General features: G+C 45.2%; 1 protein-coding gene across 1 annotated transcript in view; it reads left to right on the top strand.

The window, feature by feature from the left end:
- Hephl1 (hephaestin like 1) overlaps nt 1–17,019 on the top strand; it is a 60,666-nt gene that overhangs the window by 34,096 nt on the left and 9,551 nt on the right. Inside the window, exons 11-16 of the mRNA XM_021206689.1 lie at nt 1,218–1,430; nt 5,139–5,352; nt 9,681–9,820; nt 12,380–12,520; nt 13,474–13,492; nt 14,634–14,694. Of these exons, the coding sequence (XP_021062348.1) occupies nt 1,218–1,430; nt 5,139–5,352; nt 9,681–9,820; nt 12,380–12,520; nt 13,474–13,492; nt 14,634–14,694 (788 nt within the window). The remainder of the gene's footprint in view (nt 1–1,217; nt 1,431–5,138; nt 5,353–9,680; nt 9,821–12,379; nt 12,521–13,473; nt 13,493–14,633; nt 14,695–17,019) is intronic.

Genomic DNA, 17,019 nt, shown 5'->3' with positions numbered 1-17,019 from the left:
GAGGGAGGGAGAGGGAGGGAGAGGGAGGGAGGGGAATATTGGCATGATGGTGACCAGGGTGCTTTCTCCTCTTTGTTCTGTTCAGGGAGGGCATTTCTCCCTCAGCAAACCTCTCTGGAGATGTCCTCACAGATACACCTAGAGGTGTGTCTCCTAGGTGATTCCAAATCTGGTCAGGCCATCAGTGAAAGTTACTGTCACAGTCCTCAGGCCCACATAACACACACAGACCTCTCAGGTGTCTCAGGGGGTAAGACAGTGAGTGTTACCATACAGCAGGATTATTAATGTATGTCCTAACCTTTCAAACACACTGCTTCCTAACAAACCCCAATCTGTCTCCACTGATCATATCTGCAAATGCGATGCCTATTTACTGAAACGCTTGCAAAATACTCAGAATCTATGAACTCTGCAAACGAACACCTGATAACTTTGAGAAGCAAATGCAAAGGCATTTGCAAATGAGAGTCTGTCTCAATCAAATGCATTGAATCCAGCAAGTTAATAACTGAGGAAGTCACATGACAAGGAAATAATAAGACAAGAACTTCAAAGAAAATTATTTTATATCAAGAATTTTCTAGACAAATATGGGACAATAATGAAGTCAATAGACACTATATTTAAAAAATATTTTAATTATTTTATTATGTGTTTGGGTGTTTTGCCTGCATGTTTGCCCATGTATCATGTGGCTGATGGAAGCCAGAAGAGGGAGTTGGTTCTCCTGGGACTAGAGTTACAAATGGTTATGCCAGATTAGTTCCCAGCCATGTGTGTCCTCTGGAAGAGGAGCCGGTGCCCTTAACCACTGAGCCATCTCTTTAGTCTCCTCAAATGGCATTCTTTTATAAGGATAGTGCTCTTGTGACATGCCAATGTGTTGACAGTGTCATCATTTTTTTAAAAAACACAAAAAACAACCTGATTTGTTCTTTAGTGATTCTTGGAATTCTGGTCTTAGAAAAATGTGTTGCTAATTTTAATGTGTTTTATAATTTTAGTCTATCTTCAGATTTATTGTTAGTTCTAGCCACCTTGTAGCATTTCCTCTAGTAGTATCCATTCTCTAATAATAAGGATCTTACATCAGCTCCCATGGCTGGGACCTCCCCCGTCCTCCATGAGCACACTGATAACATGCTCTGAGATGGTATTTTTCATATGAGTAGAGAGTCACAGCAGACACTCACCATCTTTTCCCTTCCTCTTAGCTGTTAACGGCTATATGTACGGCAGCCAGCCAGGCCTGAGCATGTGCAAAAAGGATAGAGTTTCCTGGCACTTGATTGGAATGGGCACCGACACAGACATGCATGGAGTTTATTTCCAAGGCAACACCATCCACCTCAGAGGGACTCATCGTGACTCCCTGGCTCTGTTTCCCCACATGGCCACAACGGCATACATGCAGCCAGACCATTCAGGTAAACCTGCCAGGGCCACCGCAGGGGCTCAGATTTCAACTTGACCTCACAAAATCGTCATCCAAGAAAAGCTGGTAGGCCTTGGCACGGCAAAGACTCTACAAACAGATCGAGTTTTGATTAGAATCAGACCTCTGGCTATTTCAGTGCAGATATATAGTGTAAACCAAGAGGCAGACTTGGTAGTCCTTTGCATGACTTTGTTCACAACCCCATGTAAGTCACATAGACCTTAGGCAAGTTCACGTGAATCTAGTGGAATCTATGTGACCCCTAGGTGAGTTCACATGAACCTCAGGTTAACCCACAGGAACTCCGGGGAATTCAGGTGACCCTACATGAACCCTTGGTGAACCCCCTGGTGAATTTACGTGAACTTCAGCTGAATCACCATGAATGTGAGGTGAATCCTCATGAATACTAGGTAAATATGTTAATTCATACCAATGAGAGAAATCCCTGTTTAAAAATAAACCCAGATACTTCTGGCTCTCACTGAGCACAAGCGTAGCTGAAGTTATACTCTGAAGCACCTGCCTGGCATGGACAGCCTGGTGGATGCTTTAGGCTAATGGACAGCCTGGTGGATGCTTTAGGCTAATGGACAGCCTGTGGATGCTTTAGGCTACGGAGCCGTGAATGCAGCTGTTGCTGGAGCCTGGCTTCCTTCCCCTGCAGATGGACAGTGGTGTGGGGATGAGTTATTTGAAGACTGCTTTTTTTTCCCCCATTCTGTTGAGCATCCTTGTTTCTCTAGAAGCGAGCTGCCTTGGGTTTAGAGTCCATGTTGTTTCTGGAACCTCCTCCTTTCCTTGGAGATTCCAAGTTAAAGGAGCGTGTGCCACCGACCAGTGCGGATGACTGCTGTGCAGGGCAATCAACCTGTTTCTTCCCACTTCTCCATCAGTGTTAGCAAGAGCTGTGGTGATGTTCTCCAAGATGAGCACCTGATAGAAACCTCATGTAACAATGAACTTTCCACTTCTTTTTTTTTTATTCATTTATTTATTTTATGTATATGTATAACACTGTAGCTGTCTGCAGACATACCAGGAGAGGTATTACAGATGGTCCTGTTACATACCATCAGATCCCATTACAGATGGTCCTAAGCCACCATGTAGTTTCTGGGAATTGAACTTAAAACCTCTGGAAGAGCAGCCAGTGCTCTTAATTTCTGAGCCATCTCTCCAGCCTGAATTTTCCACTTCTTGACTTCATTCTGGATTTGGCTATGTGGTCAGTTAAGAAGCTGAGACTGACCCTTCAAAACCTTTGCCCAAGAGCTTCCTGCAAATAGAAGCACTGTATTTCTTGTCTTGGAATGCTCCTACAGTGTTCCACCTGTCCCCATTAACATACTCAATTGGTTGTAAATCACCTGAACCAAGGGCTGCATTGAGCACAATCCCAGTTTTCAAACATACACCAAAAAGAGCAGCAGCGGAGAACAGCCAAACTCTTCCAATCCATAGAAACAGGGACCCAGAGCTGACTGGTGTGCCTGCAGCAATCTGGCTTCTTACTCCAGTGCTTGGATCATTACTCATATGCCCCATGGGCTTCTAAAGACCTTCATCATAGTGATGACTTCTGGCTTGTTTTTGTGGTGAGCATAAATCTATGATTGGAAGAAAGAAAGAAAGAAAGAAAGAAAGAAAGAAAGAAAGAAAGAAAGAAAGAAAGAAAGAGAAAGAAAAAAGAAAGAAAGAAAGAGAAAGAAAGAAAAAGAAAGAAAGAGAAAGAAAAGAGAGAAAGAAAGAGAAAAGAAAGAAAGAAAGAAAGAAAGAAAGAAAGAAAGAAAGAAAGAAAGAAAGAAAGAAAGAGAGAGAGTCTGGCTATTCCTGCCCCTTACCTGTGAGTTGCTGGGAAGATAGCTCAGCTAGAAAGGCGCCTTTAAGGATAATAAGAAAACAAACAAAGAAATACGAAAAAGAATGTCCAGATAAAGCATTATGAAACAAGGTGAATGTAGATTCTTCACACAGGGACTGGGGATTAAACTCAGGCTTTTGCATATACATCGTTTCCAGTTTTGTTGTTGTTTTTTAAATGGGATTTCTGTGTTTGTGAATATATGTGTCAGTATATTTGTATGTGGTTCATCCTGTTTTTTGTTATTATTTTCCTTATTATTTTAGATGTCTGTATTCCAATGATAGGAAGGGAATGGTTTGGATGGGTGGGTGGTTGGAAAGGATCTGGGAGGAGCTTTGGGAGGAGAAACTGTAATCAGAATATATTATATGAAATATATCTTCAATTTAGAAATAAAATATTGCATAGCTGCTTTAATAGATAATTTAAAACAAGTCTGTATGTGCTGACACATACTCGTAGCCCTAGTGCTGTAGCTGTGGGTATAGGGAGATCCCTGAGGCCCATTGCCCAGCCTGGCAGCAGGTCTCAGGCAAAAGACGCTGTCTTTCAAAACATGTTTGTGTTCCTGAGGAAAGATAGCTCAAGTTATCCTTTGGTCTCCACACGTACACACACACACACACACACCAGAGAGAGACAGAGACAGAGAGGAGGGAGAGAGAGGGGGAGAGAGGGAGAGAGGGAGAGAGGGGGAGAAGGAGAGAGGGAAGGAGATGTTTACAGCAGATGGTAGACAGAAAGACATTGCTCCCCTTTGCTCCTGGAGAAGAGAATGGCTCTGCTGTTGAGGAGCTACAGCGACCTCTCGATTGTGCTCTGTCTGGAACAAGCCTGTGTAGAGAGAGGTCTTTCTCCCAGGTGTCTTCTCTGAGGTTTCCACAAAGATTTTCCTAGGTCTATAATACTAATAATACATTTTGATTACTGTGCCTTATTGGGATTCTGTTCAAAGTGGGCTCAACGGACATAGAGAACTGAATGGCTTTGCTCACGCAGAAGTGATGCCAATATCTAGACACCAGCTAAAGTGAGTAAAAGTGGCCCTTCCTGCACCTATGGGTGGCTACGGACAAGCTCCTTAATCGTTTGCCTCTAGGAGCAGTCTGTCAGAGAATGGGGAGACTGAGCCAATAATTTCATTGACAGTTAACATCCTCAATGACTTCAGTTCACATAATTAATTGTCTGGTGAAAAATGCCAACACATCTAGAAATGTAGTTTTTAAGTTACATAATTTTCTGTCAGAAGTCATCATTGGTCTGCTAGGAGAAAGGCAGCTGATCTTCTTCCTTTCTCTTTATCTGGATCATGATACTCAGGACCCTCCCCTGGCTGGAGGCTGGAGTGGCGTGATCAATTTGACTCATGCATACTGCTTTATAATTTACAAAATCCTTCAGGGCAGAATCCCTAAGCGTGGCCCAATTTGAACGTTGTCTAGGTCTTTCATCTCACAGGTAATTAGTTCCCTGTAAACTGGGCAGGGCTGAGAGAGTCATTAGGATCAGTAATTTTCCAGGAGTGACTGATTGTAAGAAGGGGTGTGTTAACAGGGACGATCCAGAGAAGTCTTACTTGGTAACAATATCCTGATTTTTCCCCTACGACAAATGAAATTTTTGTAGTATTTTTCCCTCCAAAATTATTAGAGTCAAAACCAAAAAGTAACTTATTCCCCATCAGCTCTGCTTTATTCGTACCAGCAGATCAGTATTCTAAAACTCCATCTTGCTGGTTACTAACATGGGAATAAAATACGTAAGTTTGGTACTATCACCACTACCAGAAATATCAAGTTGTCACCATGCCAAGCCTTTTCTCCTCAGGTATTTTCAAGGTGTTCTGTTCCACCTTACACCACTTCACGAGAGGCATGGGTCAGATCTATGAGGTCAGCAGCTGTGGCAACAGGGAGCCTTCTGAGCCGCCCTACGGGATGCTAAGAACCTTTTTCATCGCCGCTGAAGAGGTAGAATGGGATTATGCCCCTAACAAAAACTGGGAGTTCGAAAAGCAGCACTTGGACGCAGGAGGGGAAAGGTACCATGGGCGAAGCTACGGCTCTTCGGTGGGAATACGCATGCTCTGTGGGCCTTAGCACCCGTGGAAACCAAGCGGCCGGGCTCTATGTGCATAGTTCCACAGGCAGAGACCTCCTTATGAGCGCAGAAAATGAGAGACACTTCTGTCTCCTCGCCTGGAAGTAGGTCAGAGGTCATCCTGGGGGCTCCAAAGTGGACTCCCATACCTCGAGTCCCCTTTCGGTGGCTGGTCTTCTTCATGACTGAGGAAGATGGATGGATGGATGGATGGATGGATGGATGGATGGATGAATGAACAGATAGATAGATAGATAGATAGATAGATGATAGATAGATAGATAGATAGATAGATAGATAGATAGATAGACAGACTTTTTAATGAGAATGCAGATAGAAGTGTTTAGAGGAAGATTGAAACTCACAGCAATGGTGGGACTGGGAAGAAAGATGAAGCGGGTGAGGCAGAAAAGGTGTGTGGATTTGGGTGAGAGGATGGGCTGCTTTAGTCTCAGTGGTGCAGGGGAGGGGGCAGGGGAACCCGTGCTGGCAAACATGAATCCTGGCGGGGACATGGCGGGGACATCCAAGGAAGCACTGAGGCTGTTGCCTTGAGGGAGATTCCCGAGACTGTGGGAAGAGCAGTTCTCCAAGCTACCCAGCAAATCTGAAAGACTGACACTTCCTTGAAGTGATGGCAGCCAGGATCACATACTGAAGCATCGGCAATGCTCAAGCTACACAGAGGTCTGTCAGTCCTGGTCCTTCCTCTCCTGTCCTAGTTCTGGAGTCCAAGAAACAAGCTTCCTGGGACACAAGGAAGGCTTCGGTCACAGACTGCCGGCTGGCTCTAAGTTAACACCCTCTGCTTTACAACTCCTTGCTACTTGGATATAACTGCCCTGGAGTGCAGATGGGGCCTCCCGGGGAAGAGTGAGGGCGCCCGGCTAGTCTGTGGGAGAACAGGAGCTGAACACAGAGCTTCCCACACTGTCCTTTGTCCTTGCACTCATCATAGCTCTCAGCACCGAGGCCAAGCTCTCCTTACCACCCATCTCCCCCATGTCTGCACACTGCTTCCCATAAGCTCAGCACGTCGGGTCCTTCTCTTACTTACCAGCCATTGTTTTAAGGAAGAGCTATTGCAACGCTGCCACCGTAGAGATAAATGAGGAGAAAACTCTATACTTCTGTGTGTACTTCTAGCTCTGGGGTTCTGGGCTAAACAGTCCAGAAAACAGGAGGGTGCTGGTAGGAAAGAGGGATAAAATGAATGAATTCCACACTGCTCTGCTTAGAGACCATAAACCAACAAAAGTGAGGTTAGATAAGGACACAGCCATATGTTTGAAGTATATCGAATTCTATAGTTTTGTCAGCTTTATATGAAGCACGGGGACAGCAAAATGGCTCAGTGGGTAAGGGGGCTTGCTGCTCAAGCCCGATGACCCATGTTCAATCTCTACGTCCCACAGTGGAACAAGAGAACTAACTGCCACAAGTTGTCCTCTGACTAAGCCTAGCCCCCCCCCCCCCGCCCCAAGGCACGCCCTGTGGTACACATCCACAGTGTCTCCACTGACAGGAGCTGAAGGACCAGTGCCTTCTGCCCACGCTTTTTTCTTTCTTTCTTTCTTTCTTTTTTCAGTACTGAGGATCAAACAGATACCTCCTCCATCTAAATCAGCACTCTACCACTGATAGCACCAGCTGCTTGTTTAAAACAGGGTCTCATTAAATTGCCCAGGTTGGAACTCACTTTCTGATCCCCCTGCTTCAGCCTCTAGAGAAGCCTGCAGGTATATAGAGCACACCTCTGGTTTATGCATCCCATTTTGCCCCAGGGCTATTATTTTGACCCACTTCCTGACACAAACTATCTCTGAGACGCTTATGGCCTTGACCAGCACAGACCTTCTGCACCACCTCCATATCCGAATTTCTTTAGAGTGTGCGGGGAAGACTTGGGGATTCCTGAAAGGCAGCACACAGACCGGCTGGCACAATGTCAGCATCAGATGTGAACAACAAAAGGAAATCTGAAAAAGTAGATGAAGTTGTTAAAGGAGAATGAAGTTGTGGTGCTAATACCCAAGCTTGAAGAGCAGTATGTATATAATTTAGTAATCCCACGGTCACCATAATGAGCACCTACCAAGCAATAATTATGCACCAGTCCTCTGCTCAGACTTCTATAAACAATTTGTCATGGTGGCACACCAGCACACGTGACTCATAGTCAGCATCTTCCTCGCATCAGATGTGATAAAGTTCTTACAGCAACTGCTGTGTGCCTTTCGTATGGAGATCTGGGAAATAGCAACCAACACAGCTCTGGGTCTGTGCTGGTTCACAAGCACAGCTAAGACCCACAGATTATGTATAGTGTAGACTGACTCTCTCTCTCTCTCTCTCTCTCTCTCTCTCTCTCTCTCTCTCTCTCTCTCTCTGCGATGAGTGTAGTCAGAGGTGCATATGCATTATTGAATGTCCACTGGGCAGACGGCTGAGGAAACTGTGTGGAGCACAGAGCAGGGCTTTACCACACTGAATATTGCTGGACCCAGCAGGAAGGGAAGCAATCTTTAACAGAGGGGAGTTCAGTGATAAGTCACAGCCCCATCGTGGGAGTGGTGGAAGAGGGTCATGCTTAAAAAAAGCTTCCTGGAGGAAGCAGTCCTTGAGAAGAGTCGTGGAGTGTATGACAGTGGAAGAAGGGGGCAATAGCGAGATGAACATGTCCAGAGCTAGGATAGGTTGAGGGCAAACCATGCTAAAGAGAGCAAACACCTAGAATGACCCTTGTGTCTGCGAGTTGCAGTGACAGCCAGTCAGGTTCAGGACTTAGGAAAAAAAGAAAATGCAGGGTCTGAGGCAGACTGAGGAGGTCTGCAGAGAGAAGCACTAAGAGGTTTCCCACAGGAAGAGAGGGATGGGCTTGGAGCAGACCACGCTGTCTGCAGAGTGGAAAGCAGGAAGTTGCATAGCGGTCGGAGAGCCACGCAGAACTGTGCTTGGATTAGAATACAGGTGGTTGATTTGGGAGAGGTGGAAGGACATTGGACTCACCCTATTTTAGAAATGAAAGTGGCTGTTTTTCTTGGAGACGCTATCTCACTGTGTGGCCTAGTCGGGTCTTGAACTAGCCATTCTTCTTTGTCAGCCTTCCAAGCAGCTGGAGTGATAGGTGTGTCACTGTGCCCAGCTCTTCTTGAGTTTTCTTCTCCAGCTTTTGTGACCTACTTTGGTGGCAGACACAAAGAGCGGTTCCTTACTATTCACAAATGTCACCATTTACAAGTGTGCCTACTTGTTAAAATCTGTTTGTCGCACCCCACTCCCAGAGAGTGGCGTGAAAGGCCAGCTTAGCAGGAAGGCCCTGGGGACACAGGAGGGGAGCGCCACCTCAGAGTATCTCCAAATCACTCAGAAACACTTGAAGTTCCTGTGACAATTTAACAATATCTGAAGAGCTGCGAAAACATCCATGGCCTGGTGCAGCATCTGTGAAAGCAGATCGGAGTCCTGTTCGGGCTCTGCTGTTATGAACGAGTGCTCTTGGCCTGTGTCATGCCACAGCTTTTGCATTTGGGTGCCTTACATGGTCTGCTGTTAGAAAGAAGAAGGGTGCAGAAGCCCTCTCTCATGTTCCCAGGCACAATAGTGCTGGGATTGTGTTTATGAGAAAAATAAAAGAATAGGAGAAGCTTCCTTCAGGTGAGCTTTGTGAACTAAGGTTCGTGTTAACGCAACACAGACATCTGTTAACATGTCTTTGAACAGCTACACATACAACCCACTGTTTGGGTAGGTCTCTAGAACATAAAATAACAAGAGTTACTCATCTGTACACAGCTATATTCACAGTATACACCCTGCAGGCTTGCGGTGGGCGGTGGTGGTGGTGGGGGGGGGAATGCCTGCAAGGGATATAGAATGATGGCCAGCCATGAAACCTGGAGGATTTCAGAGCTATGAGGAGGGTGTGTGTGTGTGTGTGTGTGTGTGTGTGTGTGTGTGTGTGTGTGTCTAGTGTCATCCAGAGAAGCACAGCTTCTGTTAGGATTCTCTGAGGTTAGCCCAGTTTAGAGCCCTGCAGCAGGTGACAGTAATGGTTTCCAAGGGTGGCCATGGGTCTGAGCTAGGTTCCTCCCATTAGGACAGAAGCTCTGAGGTACTGATTTTTAGCCCTGCTCTCAGAGGTGGTGCAAAGGCCAACTCCCTGGGGAGACCCTGATCCCAGCTGGGGGAGCATCACCCCAGATGACAGACACCCACAGTCTCCCCATCTTCTGACAACCTTGATTTCTAATGTCTTTTTCTTTGCAGACATGGAGATATATTTATGAACCACACTGAAAACTGGATTGGCTCTCAGTACAGGAAGGTGGTTTATAGGGAATATACAAATGGAGAATTTGTGGAGATTAAAGCTCGGCCACCTCAAGAGGAACACCTTCAACTCCTGGGTATGGCGGCTTGCAGCCTGTCAGCCCCAAGCATGGGCATCTCTCTCTATCCCCCTCCCCACCTCATTCCTACCTCTCACACACTGCAGGATCCCCGTCCTCAGGGTAGTCTACCCGGTGTCTCATACTCTTTCTTGCCTCTCTATTGAGCTGAGAAATTTTCCTTTTAAAAAGTTTGAGGACTCAGGACATCACGCAGCGTGTCTGTGAGACCTCCTTACGGTCCTGGCTCACATGTGCACAGTGACATAGAACACACTATAAAACTGAGTAAGAACAAAAAGGACCGCCTTGTGTGAGGTGGGTGCCAAGGGTAACAGGTCCTGACCTGACTGACCCCTGGGCCTCAGAGCTGACTTGGCATATGATATGCATGGCTGGTACCTCAGTTGTGTGGCTGGCCATCAACAATGCCAGGCCAACCTAAAGGATTTTAGAAATGCTTTCTACACCACACTAACTTTTCAAGTGTGGTTTGCACGTGCCGACAGTCTCACAGTGACTAGGCGCTTTCCTCCCCCACCCCGCCATGTTCTGTTGTCTCATCAGCTTGCTTGTCAGGCCACATGAGCAATCTATGAGTCACACACTGGAGCAGTAAGTGTGCACAGAGCTTCAAAGGGAAGGGTTGGGCTGGCTGAGGGGCGGGGCATGCGGCCACAGAGCCCAGCTTGATCAGTAACAGAGAGGAATGAGTGACGTACACTGGGGGCAAGTTAGCAGCCCCAGTGTCTCCAGTGGAGAGTGAAGTCTTTTCTGTCACCTGCAGCTCAGAGTGGCCTGGACTCCCAGAAACTCAGTGGGCATGCACAGGTCTACATATCACACAGCACTGTCAGCCGGAAGGCATCATGTTTAAACCAGCACAGGAAGGCTTGTGCAGTGGAATCATGAACAGTAATGATTTAATGTGTGCAAACTGTCTGAACTGTGTCGACACTTACTGCTTAAATGCATAGCAGTTTATTTTTTTACTTCTGGAGATAACTATAGTTCAACAAAATGTATATGTATTATCGACTTTAGCCATATCTCTTCAAATCAAAGCCAGGCTTGCTTCAGTGCCAAATGAATGGGTGGTGACACGCCACTTACCATCTAAGGGCTTATCTCTGGGTGAACGCAGAACACACCAAATGCTGAAGAGGGAGGGACCCTCAGCAATTAGCGGGGAGATGCTTCTACAAAGGGAGTTTGCGCCACAAAGCTGTGCCTCCTGAAGATCTTGTTGAGGTGTTTCCCCAGCACTGCAAAGCAAGAGGCGCTTGGCAAACCTCCCCCTCCAGCTGATGCGGGGCTCACAGAAGCCAGCTGCTCTCAACAGGAAAGTGAGCGTGCGTGCCTGCGTGTGTGCGTGCATGCGTGTGTGTGTGTGTGTGTGTGTGTGTGTGTGTGTGTGCTGACAACAAACAGCCTAGAGGAGAAAGCCTTTATTTTAGCTCACAGTTCAAGGCTACAGCTGTGAAGTCACAGCAGCTAGAGCCGGAGACAGCTTGGTCACGTCACATCCACAGCCAGGGGCAGAGAGGAATGAATGCATGGTTAGTGCTCAGGAGCGTTCTCTAGTCTCAGACAGTCCAAGGCCCCAAACCTGCAACTTTCCAGCTGTCTCCTTATATCAGTCAAGGTGATCAAGATAATCCCCCTCCCCCAGATAGGACTACAGTTCGGTCTGAGGTAGGCCACCCCTCATTAAGGCTCTTCTCAGGTGGGTCAAGTTGCAGTTAAACTAACCATCACAATACCCACCTAGTGAGAGTCAGCACTAGACACGTATTAGCAATGACTGTGTTACCATAAATTCCTTCACTATCTACCCATCAATACCCATCATTAGTAACAAATCCATTTATCAGACATATGCAATTTTAGGTTCCTTAATGTTTGGTACAGGTATGAGCAATAGTTATTTTTCTGTTGCTGTGAAAAACAAAAACAAAACCCACCACGACCCAGGCAACTTATAGAAGGAAGAGTTTATCTGGGCTTACAGTGTCAGAGAGCTAAGGGCCTGTCAGGGCAGGGAGGAGCTGGAGCAGGAAGCTGAAAGCTCACACTGTTTAGGGCAAGGACAAAACAGAGAGAGCAAACTGAAAACAGTGTGAAGACTTTAACCCTAAAGTCCATCCCTACTGACATACTTCATAGTAAAGCTACCACCTACACCTCCCAAACAATGCTAACCAACTGGAGACCAAGCATTCAAATGCCCAAGACTATGGGGAACACTTCCCATGCAACTGACAATAGATTACAACTGAAGCTCTACTGCTTAACAGTAAGAAGAATTTACTGAATACTTGGTTTTGTTGGACAAACATAAACTCTATGACACACACACACACACACACACACACACACACACACACACACACTGCTATTTAATAGTCCTGTGGCAATAGTCTTAGTGAACCAACCCATTCTGCTGATAAGGAAACAGATTCTGATCACATGACTCATCCAAGGCCTTCTGTTAAGTGAAGAAAGAACTTGAACTCAGGATGGTCAGCAAAACATGGTACAATATTTGTGATATACCTGGCTGTATTTTGTCTTTAGGACCAATGATTCACGCTGAGGTGGGGGACTCCATCCTCATTATCTTTAAGAACAAAGCCAGCAGGCCCTACTCCATTGCAGCCCAAGGTGTGGAGGACTCAGACAGTGGAAAGCTCCTTAATGTGCCTGTCACAAAGCCAGGTAAGTCACACCAAAGTCTGCTCCACCCTGCGCAGACACCAGGATTTCCTCTTCTGGTCTCTGAGGGCCTGGGAGAGCTATCCTCATGAGTCTCTCTGCCTAGTCTTGGGGTATGAGCTCCTCATCTATCCAATGACCCAGTACTAGAAATAGGGCCCTGTCACAGACCTCACAGTGTGGTCAGGAATACCCATGGCAAACACACACTGAGTGCTCCCTTGTGTTAGAAATCATGTTCTACATTGGAAATTAAAAAGAAACAACAAAAGCCCTTAATCAATTCGTACAACAATCCAACAATGCAGACACTATTTCACCAGTTCTGAAGTCATTAATTGTAGTGTCCATTGTTGAGTTATGTTACTAAAAAAAGAAAAGAAAATACACTATCCATTGAACTATATATAACATGTTACAAATTTAGTGATGCATCCTAACTTCAGATATATTAAATGTGAAAGTTTTACCCTTAGAGCTGATGAAATATGTCTGGTTCTGTCACTCGACAAATGATGAAGCTACAGAATAGCAGATGACTAGGCAGGGCCCTGGAGAATGATGGCAGAAACCCTGTTTATTTAACTCCAGGACCCGACCTCTTCATCACATATTTCTCTGAAGTGACTAAGATGAGTTGAGGGGCGAGAAGGGAGACAAGATGACCAATTTTGATGGTAACATAAGTTGTACATGATGAGTTCTAAATGGAGACCAGGTTTTTGGTTTTTTTTTTAAGTATTCACATGAAGGTTTTTGTATAGTCAAAAATATTCAACTCCTTTGACTACATACTAAGAACCCTAATCACTGGATTGTGTGGGGAGGAATGGAAGGTTTTGTTTTTGTTTTTAAAGAAACTGCAGCTGTCTTCAGAAGTGGCCGTGCTTTTATGTTCCCACCTTTAGTGAGAGGGCCTTCTTGTGCCATATCCTCACCAATATTTTCTGTTTTAGACTTTGGCCATTCGAACAGGTATATGGTGTTATCAACTCATTACTTTAATTTTCAGTGCCCCAGTGACATACGACATGGATCATCTTTTCATTACATAGGGTAATATGGGAGGCAGAGACAGGAGACTCAGCCAGAAATTCATAGGCTAGCTAGCCTCGAGTATGTCCCACAGCAGAGACAAGAGAGCTACAGGCTCAATAAAGTGGAAGGTGAGAGCTGACTCCTGAGCGCTCTCTTCTGACACCACACACACTCTCAACAACAACCCACTGGGCACATGTACACACGTACAGTAACAATAGATGCATTTTAGAAATGAAAAGTAAGCAGACCCTATCTTTTTTTTTTTTTTTTTTAAATCAAACCATTGTATCAGTTACTTTTTGTTGCTATGATAAAGCACTATGCTCAGGGCACCTTCCAGAAGGAAGTTTATCTGGGCTCACAGTTCCAGTGGAACAAGATCTTTAAGCTTGGAGGAGGCATGGTATTGAGTGATTGGAGTGGAAAGCTGAGAGCTCACATCTGCAGATGCAAACAGAGCCAGAGCTGACTGAAAGTGGGTGAAGTTAGGGACTCTGAAAGCTCACCCGGAGTGACATGCTTCTCCAGCAAGGCTCCACCCCCTAAGAGGTCCATAACCTCCCCAGACAGTGTCACCAACAGAGGAATAAGTGTTTAACTACAGATCACCACAGCCATCTATTCAACAAACGTTTACTGAGCATCTGTACATTGCCACTGGGCAAACAACAGCTTATTCCAATTTAAATAACACCACACCTGCAGCCACTTGCCTTTCCGAAGTTAAATACCAGCTGTTTGCCTCATCACTCACAAGGCAAAGGGGCTTCAAGGAGACATAATAGAAATCACACCCAGAGTTGGACTACTACCCACTGTTATATCAGAAAAAGAAAATGAAGTTACAGCAAAGCATCACTTCTGTTTTACTTTCTCTGTACACAAGCTAAGGCAAAGGTTTATTGTTCTTACTGGATAGGGATGGGATGTGCATAGTTCAAAGGAACTAATGACTTAAAACAAGCTTTTAGTTGGGTCTTCTGCAATGTGGCTATCGTGGTAGTTAATATGAATATGTTGACTCAAGGCAAGATATGGAGCCTATTCATAGGGGTGTGTACATTTGTTATTAAAGCATAAAAAGCCAACTGGGTGTGGTGGTGTGTGCCTACAATATAAGTACTCAGGAGGGTCAGGTGAGCGTGCTCAAGTCTGAGGCCAATGTAGTCTGTCAGCAACAATGGGAGATGAACCCTGTCAACTGACCTCTTACCCACTACATGACATTGTTACCTATGACACTCAAGGGGTCCTTTCCAGAAAACTTCATGTGGGTATAGCAGGGATCATGACTTCTGAATAGAAAAGAATTTCATGATCAACATGAAGCAAAATTGGAGTTCATTAAGAAGAGGACAGAATATACCTAAGGAGCTGCAGGGGGTGGGGGAGCGCCTCCAGAGATAGACTCAATGCTCAAAATATCGTAATCATAGCTAGGCGGTGCAATTTTCAACCAGGTTCAAAGGTTAAACAAAGTTTAAAGATTCAGTTTAAAATAATCTGTTTTGCTTAGTTCTGCTGCTGTAAGGAACTTCTCGTTTTGCTTTATAGATGAAACTGGAAGGCGATTTGTGGTGTGCGGTTTGGTTTTATGGAGGGGTGCTGATAAGGCTAAAGTCAAAGGTCACAGGGTGTAAGACATTCTCGAGCCTAGTTCTTTTAGCTGTTGAGTCTCTTCTTTGAGTTATCTCTCAGAAAAACACGAGTATTGACTCCCCTGAGGTTGCCTCACCAGTGGGTTTTGTTGTTTGTATCAAACCATGTGACTGAGGGTCTTCTTTCCTTTCAGCGTCTCCTTTATCTTTACTTAGTGCTACATGCGGAGGCTTTGTTTAGAAAACAAAAACACAAGCAAAAAGTTAACATTTACTGACTACCTGGAGTGTAGTACCATCCCCATGCCACTTATATAATTTCAATTAATCCTTACAAAAATCCTAAAACATGGAGACTAACCTAGTTTACCAGTAAGGAAATTATAGATCAGGGAAGCTAAGTATTTTGTCAAATATCAGTTAAATGGAAAGTTCCAGCCAGATGTGGCAGTGCAAGCTGAGAAGCTGGGAAGCTGAGGGAAGAGGAATGTGAGTTTGAGGACAGTGTAGGTTATATAGCAAGACTCTGCCTGCTCCTCCCCACCTCTGACCACACACACACACACACACACACACACACACACACACACACACACACATGATAAAGATTTGGAATTAGGTCTCCCTTATTCTGGTACCAGCTGCATTGTGCAGTCCCCAATGAGAAGCTTTCAAAAACATTGATGGCTTAAATTCCAGCCTCATAATATTCTGACTTCCTCAATCTGAAGGGAGGACTGAGGAGGGAGGAGGACTGAGGAGGGAGGAGGACTGAGTAGGGGGACTAAGGAAAGAGCACTCAAAGGTCCCTGACAATTCTCATCTGTGTAAATGTTAATTTTAACATAAATGAATGCTGTCAATTAATACAGCAGCTCTTTTTATTTATTGTTATTAGCTCCCCAGTAACAAAACAGAGAGACCAAGATTTATTTAATGAAGCTTTATTGTAATACCTGCACAGTTGGTGATCTATTTTAACCCTTTAAGCTAATCTGGCTACCTTCCAGCCAAGATCTCCACACACTCCTCCTGCTTTCAGCTCCTCTCTTATCCCCTGCCCCACCTGGCGGAAGTCCCATCCTATTCTCTCTTCTGCCCAGCCCTTGGCTGACCTGGTTTTATTGACAAGGCAGAGAATAAATGATAAGCATTGTTTACACAAACTTGAGACAGGAGATTCTTGACATAAGTATTATAATGCCGTGCCTGGATTGAAAGGAGATATGGGGTCGGAGAAATCAGCATTTGAATTACACAAGGATAACCTTTACACAGTGCACAAAAACATTATGCCTGCACATCTGGCCTCCCTTTTTCTGTTTCTTGGTAAAATATTCTGGCAAGGCAACTTAAGGAAGGAAGTATGAATTCTGGCTCACAGTTCTAGGTTCCAGGTCATTTCTGGGAAGTCACAGTAGCGGAAACATGAGGTGATAGGTCACATTGCACCAATGGTCTTCCTAGGCCATGAGATAATGCCACCCTAAGTTACAGTGGGTCTTCCCACCTCAGTTAACCTAAGCAAGGTATTGATCCTCTCAGACATGCTCTAAGGTTAACGTAATCAGTGTAATCCCTCACAGGTGTGCAGGCATCCTAGGTAATTAAAGGTCCTCTCAAACTGGCAGAATAAGTCATTAGGGTACCAGAGGCTACGGCTGAGACCCTTGAGGACAAAGTGTACCAAAGGATAGGCTGGGAAGAAGACACAAAATTCAAGCAGAATAAATAGTAAACTATGAAATACATCTTTAGCCGGGCATGGTGGTGCACGCCTTTAATCCCAGCACTTGGGAGGCAGAGGCAGGCGGATTTCTGAGTTCAAGGCCAGCCTGGTCTACAAAGTGAGTTCCAGGACAG

The sequence above is a fragment of the Mus pahari genome, chromosome 10 (genome assembly GCF_900095145.1).
Source record: "Mus pahari chromosome 10, PAHARI_EIJ_v1.1, whole genome shotgun sequence".
Lineage (NCBI taxonomy): Eukaryota > Metazoa > Chordata > Mammalia > Rodentia > Muridae > Mus > Mus pahari.
The sequence above is the reverse complement of the archived record's forward strand: the minus strand, read 5'-3'. Positions and strand labels throughout refer to the sequence as shown.